The 7,627-nt window shown below is 43.2% G+C and overlaps 1 protein-coding gene across 4 annotated transcripts in view; it reads right to left on the bottom strand.

Moving 5' to 3' along the window:
- The window catches only part of REPS1 (RALBP1 associated Eps domain containing 1), a 91,357-nt gene extending 83,747 nt beyond the window's left edge, over positions 1-7,610 (bottom strand). For 3 of the 4 annotated variants that reach the window (XM_010844214.1, XM_010844215.1, XM_010844217.1), the window contains exon 1: positions 7,301-7,610. In XM_010844214.1, the coding sequence (XP_010842516.1) occupies positions 7,301-7,456 (156 nt within the window). In that variant the 5' untranslated portion in view covers positions 7,457-7,610. The remainder of the gene's footprint in view (positions 1-7,300) is intronic. The other variant, XM_010844218.1, reaches the window with a different exon arrangement.
- Positions 7,611-7,627: the final 17 nt, after the last annotated feature.

Below are 7,627 nucleotides of genomic sequence, written 5' to 3'. Positions count from 1 at the left end.
CATTACAAAGGTCTGTCTAGTCAAGGCTATGGTTTTTCCAGTGGTTATGTATGGATGTGAGAGTTGGACTATAAAGAAAGCTGAGCGCCGAAGAATTGATGCTTTTGAACTGTGGTATTGGAGAAGACTCTCGAGAGTCCCTTGGACTGCAAGGAGATCCAACTAGTCCATCCTAAAGGAAATCAGACCTGAATATTCACTGGAAGGACTGATGCTGAAGCTGAAACTCCAATACTTTAGCCACCTGATGTGACTCATTGGAAAAGACCCTGACGTTGGGGAAGATTGAAGGCCGGTGGAGAAGGGGACGACAGAGGATGAGATGGTTGGATGGCATCCCCTACTCGATGGACATGAGTTTCAGTGAACTCTGGGAGTTGGTGATGGACAGGGAGGCCTGGTGTGCCACAGTCCATGGGGTCGCAAAGAGTCAGACACAACTGAGCGACTGAACTGAACTCCCCGAACATAAACTTTCAGTTGTTCACAATCCAAATGCTTGATCCCTGTGTACAAGGCCCTGTAGCATGTGGTCCCTGCCATTCTCCCCTCTTGCCCATACTTCTCCAGCTTTCATCTCAACAAACACACCAAGCTCTTCATATATTGTTCCAGCCCTTAGCATGCTCATTCCCTCTATGTGAAACATCTCATTTTTGTTCTCTTGCTACGCCCCCATCTCCTCATAGAGGTCTTTCCTTACACTTAGGTAGGTCCGTATAGCCTCCCACCATTTTCTATTAACACAGTTCTTTTCCTTTTAAACATTAGCACAATTTATATAATCCATGAAGGCTGGGAAGATTCCTGAGTTTTCACCACTGCATATACAACCCAAACATAAATAGTAGCCATGAAGTACTTTCTGAAAATATACAAAACTGATTTAAGAAAGACTTACGGTCAGCTTTTCCGGGTCTGTCTGCTGTTCCTTAAAACTGTCTTAATGTAGAGGTTCATGGGACAAGCTTGGCTAGGTTAGGGGAAAGCTGGCAACCCCAAATTATATGCAGACTTTTGTGTAACTTAGTCTTCTAAGCAGAAATCCAGCATGTGCACCAGAATCTCAAAGGAATCCACAACCACAAGAGGTTTGAGGGAAATACAGTTTAATAAATTCTATCTTCATCATGTAACAAGAGACTCAAATTCAACATAGTCAATTCTTGAAACAAAATGAGATGTACTTTCTTTTAAGCATTTATGTCCTATAATTTATCAAACTGCAACAAAATTTGGAGAAGGAAATGGCAATCCACTCCAGTACTATTGCCTGGAAAATCCCATGGACAGAGGAGTCTGGTAGTCTACAGACCATGGGGTCGCAAAGAGTCAGACACGACTGAGCAACTTCACTTTCACTTATGAACTTAAAAAAATATTTCTAAGCCAGGTTATTATCACCTCCTGATTTCTGTCATGCCTATAATATGCAACTCGTCAGCCATAAATTCCTTACACAGAGGTAGAGGGAAAAGACAGACAAAGATGCGTCTATCATAGCAAAGACTACAGAAAATGAAATATATTATCAGGGAAAACATCAAAAACGCCAAGTCTTATTACCCATCAAATTCTCACCGGCCAGACACCCTGAAGAACTCAGTATCACAGATTGTACAACCCTTGCATCAGTTCCCTCTTATATACACAGTTACTTCAGCACTCTAGGCAAGATTCACCTCTTCATTATCTCCCAAAGTGCGTAAAAGAAATCAATTCCAGCTTCAAAATAGCATATCAACTAATTTCAGGTCTGAGTGACTACTTTTCTAAGGATGTGGCTGGACAGAGTAGCCATTCCTACACTGTAACCTCTTTGTTAAAAAACCCAATCAGGAACTTCTCTGGCAGTCCAGTGGTTAAGACTCTGAGCTTCCAACGCAGGGGGCATAGGTTCAATTCTTGCTTGAGGAACTAAGATCCCATATGCTGCATAGTGTGGCCAAAAAAGTGTAAAAAATAAATACCCCAATTCAATCATATCCATGGTGAGAACTAAAATCCAGGCAATAAGTAATTTTCTAAGGGGCAGGGCTGGAACTTGTCTCCCATGTTTAGTGATCCTTTACACATCAACTTCTCACATTCTTTTAGAGCTCCGTCAAAATGCCTAGCTTGAATTCTCAAGTTATTAAGGCTAACTCTGGACTACTGGCTAACGAAAAAGATTCAAGGTGCCTTGTAAGAAAGAAAAATTATTTAAGTAAATATGATCTGATCCCACAGAAAGCCAATAAATGTGACTTCTTTCTCAAAAAGTGTTTTTCAACTGTGTATAGTAAAGTGTTTAAGGTAAGATTATTTTTATAGTGTGTTATAATTATTTTAGCAATTACAAATGAAAAAAAAAATCACTTCTCCAGAACAAACCTGACATTTATTAAGTTTGTAATTTTCAATGCATAAATGAAGCTCTGCTTCTTTATTTTAATCTTATTACTAATGAGTAGATCATATAATTGAACAAATTTCAAAAGAAAAAGAAAATGGCTCATGTTTCATTATTATCACTTTTACTTCACTAAACAAATGTGTTATTCAAATGTTCTACCAAGATATTGCTCAATACAAATGAACTACAAGATTTTCTCAGATTCATTAATGGGTACATTGCTTATAATCTTTAAAAGAACAATACTACTAGAACCTTTTATCAAGCTATTGTGCATTCAAAGTCTATATGAAGTTTTAAAACATTTTCCAAAGTATAAATTTTAAATAAAAGCTAGAAAAACATAATGATTGGTGTGGTAAATAGCATACCCTCCCTAACATTTAAAAAATAATTCTGAAGATTATTTTTAAGCCACTGAATATTTTCATGCTCAGCAGACAGCAAAATTCCTCATGATTAAATCCTATGAGCCAGATTTTTCTCTGCCTAGTCTTGTTCCTCTCTGGTATGGGGCATAATACTATGAAGCTCTAGCTCGTTCACTTCGTCAAGTAACATACCGTCTCCCCAAACAAACCCTTGTATTCATAACAGGTTTTACTCTGGTATTCCCCAACAAGTGTAACGAACACTGCTTCTGCTGTTGCAGAGCCCGGGCTCTAGGTACGTGGACTTCAGGAGTTGCAGCACGTGGGCTCAGTAGTTACAGTGCATGGGCTTAGTTGCTCCGTGACAAGTGGGATCTTCCCAATTCAGGAATCAAGTCCATGACTCCTGCGTTGGCAGGCAGATTCTTACCCACTGGACCACTAGGGAAGTCTAGGACAGTGTTGCAATGTGACTCAGAATACCATATACAAGAATCTTCCTAGTTCTCTGAAGTGACTATATTCCCAGACATCATTATGGATAAAACTATTTATTTTGCAAACAAGGAAATCCACATATAACTCAAAATCAAATCATTTAAGATCTCTACTCTTTGTAAGAACTAAGGGCAAACCAAGTACATGAACAGTGAAAAGTAGGAAAGAACTGACAGGTGGCAAGAAATAATGGTAAAGGAGAGGTATTCTATTCACTAGTTATTTAACACTTCTCTGCCTATCAATTTTCTAGTTAATAAACAAGAATAATACTCTCTTCACAGGATTGTTTTGCAAAGATCAAATGAGTTCCTGCATGAAAATGACCTGCACAGTAAAAGAACACAATAGGCACTCAATAAATGCCAGTTCCTTCCTCCTTTAGTTCTGGGGCCTCTGTTCTTTGTTCTCGATACTCATTCCTTAGATGCCTCAGTCTTCTCATGACTTTTATTAACAAATGCTGAAAACTACTATATCAATCAAAGCCCTGATGTGTAAAAATGCATGCCTAGTGTGAGAAGCTGTCTGGTCTCTAACTCCAAGATATACAGGTGAGAAAGGCAGAGAGGAGAGATCCCAAACACTCAAATTTCACTGTAAGAACCAACATTCAGAGTGGACATTCACACATTTCCAACTATCTCCTGGACTACTGCATTGCCATCTCAAAACACCTGAGAACAAACTCATCAATTTCTCTTCAGAACTGAAATCAGGCCCTCTTCCTGCCCCTTCTGTAACTGTGAGTGGTGTCCTACAGAGAATAAACCTTGCCCTTCTCTTAGCAAAATATCACCAGCTAACCCAGGCTCATCAGGTCTACCTCCATCGTCCCCTACTGTATCTTCAACCTCATTTTCTGATCAACTGTTACCACCAGAGTCCAGATCAGTCTTCTAAATCTTGGCACCACTGACATTTTGAGCCAGACGACTCTGCTGTCCTGTGTACTGTAGGCTGTTTAGTAGCACTCCTGCCTCTGTCTACTAGACGCCAGTAGAACTGCTCCCTCCCTCTGAGTTAAGATAACCAAATATGTCTCCAAGTGCCTTGTGGGTGGCAAAACTCCCTTCCCCCTGGCCGTCCCCACTCTCACATTTGAGTTCCTCGGCCCTGTTCCTCATCACTTCATTTACATGTGAAAGAATCAGTCCCCAGTTTCTTCTTCCCTCTACTCGCAGTTGCTCTGGTCTCCTAAATGCCTCCTAAGTGCGTTAGTAGCCCAGTCACGTCGGACTCTGTGTGACCCCATGGACTGTGGCCCGCTAGGCACCTCTGGCCATGGAATTCTTCAGGCAAGAATACTGGAGTAGGTTGCCATTCCCTTCTCCAGTGAATCTTCCCAACCCAGGGATGGAACCCAGATCTCCTGCATTGCAGGTAGATTCTTTACTGTCTGAGCCACCAGAAATGCCTCCTAAAGCACAGCTTTTATGAGTCAGTTCTCTTAAATCTCTAACTCCCTACCACCTTCACAATTAGTTCAAAGCTCTCCACCCAGTCTCAAACATTCTCCCACAAACACCTCACACTGTGGCTACCCAACCGCCCTTCAGTAACACAGACCTGTTCATCCAGCCCCTCCTTTTCTGTTCTACTGCTGTCACCCTGGTTTGGGTGCTCTGTATCTAGCATCTATTCTGAACCACTGCTCGAGCCTCTTTCCCTAGCCTCTGATCTCTATCTCACTCGAAGTCAAAAACTATCAGTGAGTCTCCACTGCCTCCTGAAATATGAAATTGGCCTGTTCTTCAGAATCTTTCCCAATGTGGTCTCTAAGTGCCAGTATCTCCAAAACATACTACAGCTTTGGCAAAATCTGACTATCTGCTAGTCCTTGCAAAGGGTCCTTCCCCCACTTTCTACCTCTGGCCATGTTTTACCGCCTGGAAATCCTCTTCATCCCTCCACACTACTGTAAGGTCCATCTGAATTAAGTGAAGAGGCCTTTCTTGGTCATACCCTCCTTTATCCATCTCATGACATTCACACTGCTTTGTTACATGTTTATTTCTGGAGCTTACAAGGTCCTTGAGAACTTCTTACTCCTGCTGTGAGGCCCTGCAACACCTAGCCCAGTGCTAATTTGTATGTGAGTTGCTTCAAATGTTTTCAACTTACGAAGCAAGGGAGGACTGTTTTCCGACAATCCTAAGCTTCCATTAGGGAATTAAGTCCACATTCCTCTTTTGTTTCACATTTTATCTCCTAGGCCAATTTTTTAAGTAGATTGCCTTCAAGCTACCCAGAAAGCTGTAAGAATTGTGCTTTAGGGAGTTCCTACAGTTTCCAGCTTATTAATATAACTGAATCCTGAATATTTATGCTATTTAAGTTCTCTTTTAAAAAAGGCAATAGAAATTTATTTTTGAGTGTAAATAAAATCGAGCATGACATGAAAATAAGTTGGACTGGGTTAAACATGTTTGAAGCAAAGGTTAATTAAGCTGAATTTGTATCCTAAATAATATAATGTCCTAAAGTCTTCATGCACCCTTAAAAATATGAATGTCAGTCGATTTCAGCTTGCCCTACCCCAAAGAGAGAAACCAAACAGAAAATGGGAGGTTCCCCCTTAGTTTTAGTTTCCTAATGTCTTGAACGTATTTCTACAAAAAGAGCAAAATCATTAGTGAGTATATTCCTCTAAGTCTAACTCCAAAGCCATACGGGGAACATACAGTACCCACACAGCAGGGGTCAGCAGTTAGAGGCCCTGTTTTGTATGCCCCTGAGCTAAAAATGATTTTTACATTTTTAAAAGACTGCAAGAACAAAAACAAAGAATATACATACAGAGACTGTATGTGGCCAGCAGAGCCTAAAATATTTACTTTGTCTCTTCAGCAGAATGAATATGAGACTCCCAGCTGCTGGTGTGTAAGACGCCCAATTTTCCTCCCAAAATTTTTAAAAAGCAACATAAAACAAACCAGATTATGCAAAAAGAACTGGTTCAACTTAGTCACAATTAACGCACAGATAACTTCTAAAAGAGAGGCCTGTGTGGACATTTTTATATTTCCCAGAAGGTTCCTCAGAAGGAACTTCACCCTCATTCTAAGCACACTTAGGCTTGAAGAGTTTAAAGCGCTCGGCCCAAAGTCACTGCGGGTTAACAGAGTGGGGGGTCATGGGTCCAGGCCTGAAAACTCCTGATTCAGGGCTCTCTGCAATATACTACATCATACCTACGCACATGGCCGTAAGTTTTGGAGATCTGGATAACTGGCTTGGATCATGATAGAGAGGAAAGCTTAAAACCTGTTCCTGATACGCTGTTTAGACAAAATCTTACTAGCAGCTATGACTCATGAGACCCAGAGTAACATCAATGCTCACCACATACATTAGATAAGACGGAGAAAGCTTAAAACTTAACTCTCCTCGGTCCTCTAGGGCACTGAGGCAAATAGGCACCTTTGACTTGCAGTTGCTCAATACTTATCTACCAACCCAATCCACCAGTTCCACCAAATGCTATCGACGGCCAATGGAAAAATGATCCAGTTTACACCAGCCACGCATCCTATAGTTAAAGTTCTTTTCATACCTACTTGCAAACTATTACTTAAAAGTTCAAATTTTTTAATCTCCTTGAGAATTCAGCTTCCTTAAGAAAAAGAAAAGTAGATGCCAAGACCAAGGATTCAAAAGCATGGTAACAATCCCAGATCTTTCATCTGAAGTTGCTCTTTCAGGGTTGAAAAATCCAGATTCTGCGGGGCAGCCGAGAGATACAGGGCTTACGCTCTCCAGAGATAATACAGAGACCACCACCCCCTCCCCAACCCCCACAGTATCCCTGCCTGACTTTTGTCCTCGAAGAGCGACCCCCTCCCCCTCGCGAATCCCGGCCGCCCGGGCACCTGCGGCCCCGGCCCGCAGCGGAGGAGTCCGGGGAACCTGCCCACCGCCGGCCCTTCGGGAAACGGCGCCCACTCCCACCCCGCGGAAGCAGGCGGTTAGAGGCCCAAGCCGCCGGGAAGCGACCCCTCGGCGGCCGGCCGACCCCCGGACGCGGCGGCGTTACCTGGAGGACCACGTCGTTGGGCAGCTGTCGCGGTCCCGAAACAGCTCCAGCACTTCGCCCGTTGGCCGACACCTTCTTGGTGCTCTCGATGTCGCAGTAGGAGAAGAGATCCGAGTAGTATTTCTGCTCCGCATCGCTCAGCGTTAAACCTTCCATCTTCGCCTCCGCTCACGGCCACCCCGCCCCGCATGCAACACCGGGGGCTCGGCCCCGCGACCCCAGGACGGTGGGGACTGCGCACCGCCCGGCCTCCTTCCCCTCCTCGCCCCCCTCCCCGAAGCGGCGGGGCCCTGGGGGGCGTCGGAGCCTACAGGGCCCGGAGGTCGC

Source organism: Bison bison, unplaced genomic scaffold (assembly GCF_000754665.1).
Source record: "Bison bison bison isolate TAMUID 2011002044 unplaced genomic scaffold, Bison_UMD1.0 scf7180017864198, whole genome shotgun sequence".
NCBI lineage: Eukaryota > Metazoa > Chordata > Mammalia > Artiodactyla > Bovidae > Bison > Bison bison.
This window is presented reverse-complemented; position numbering and strand designations above follow the sequence as displayed.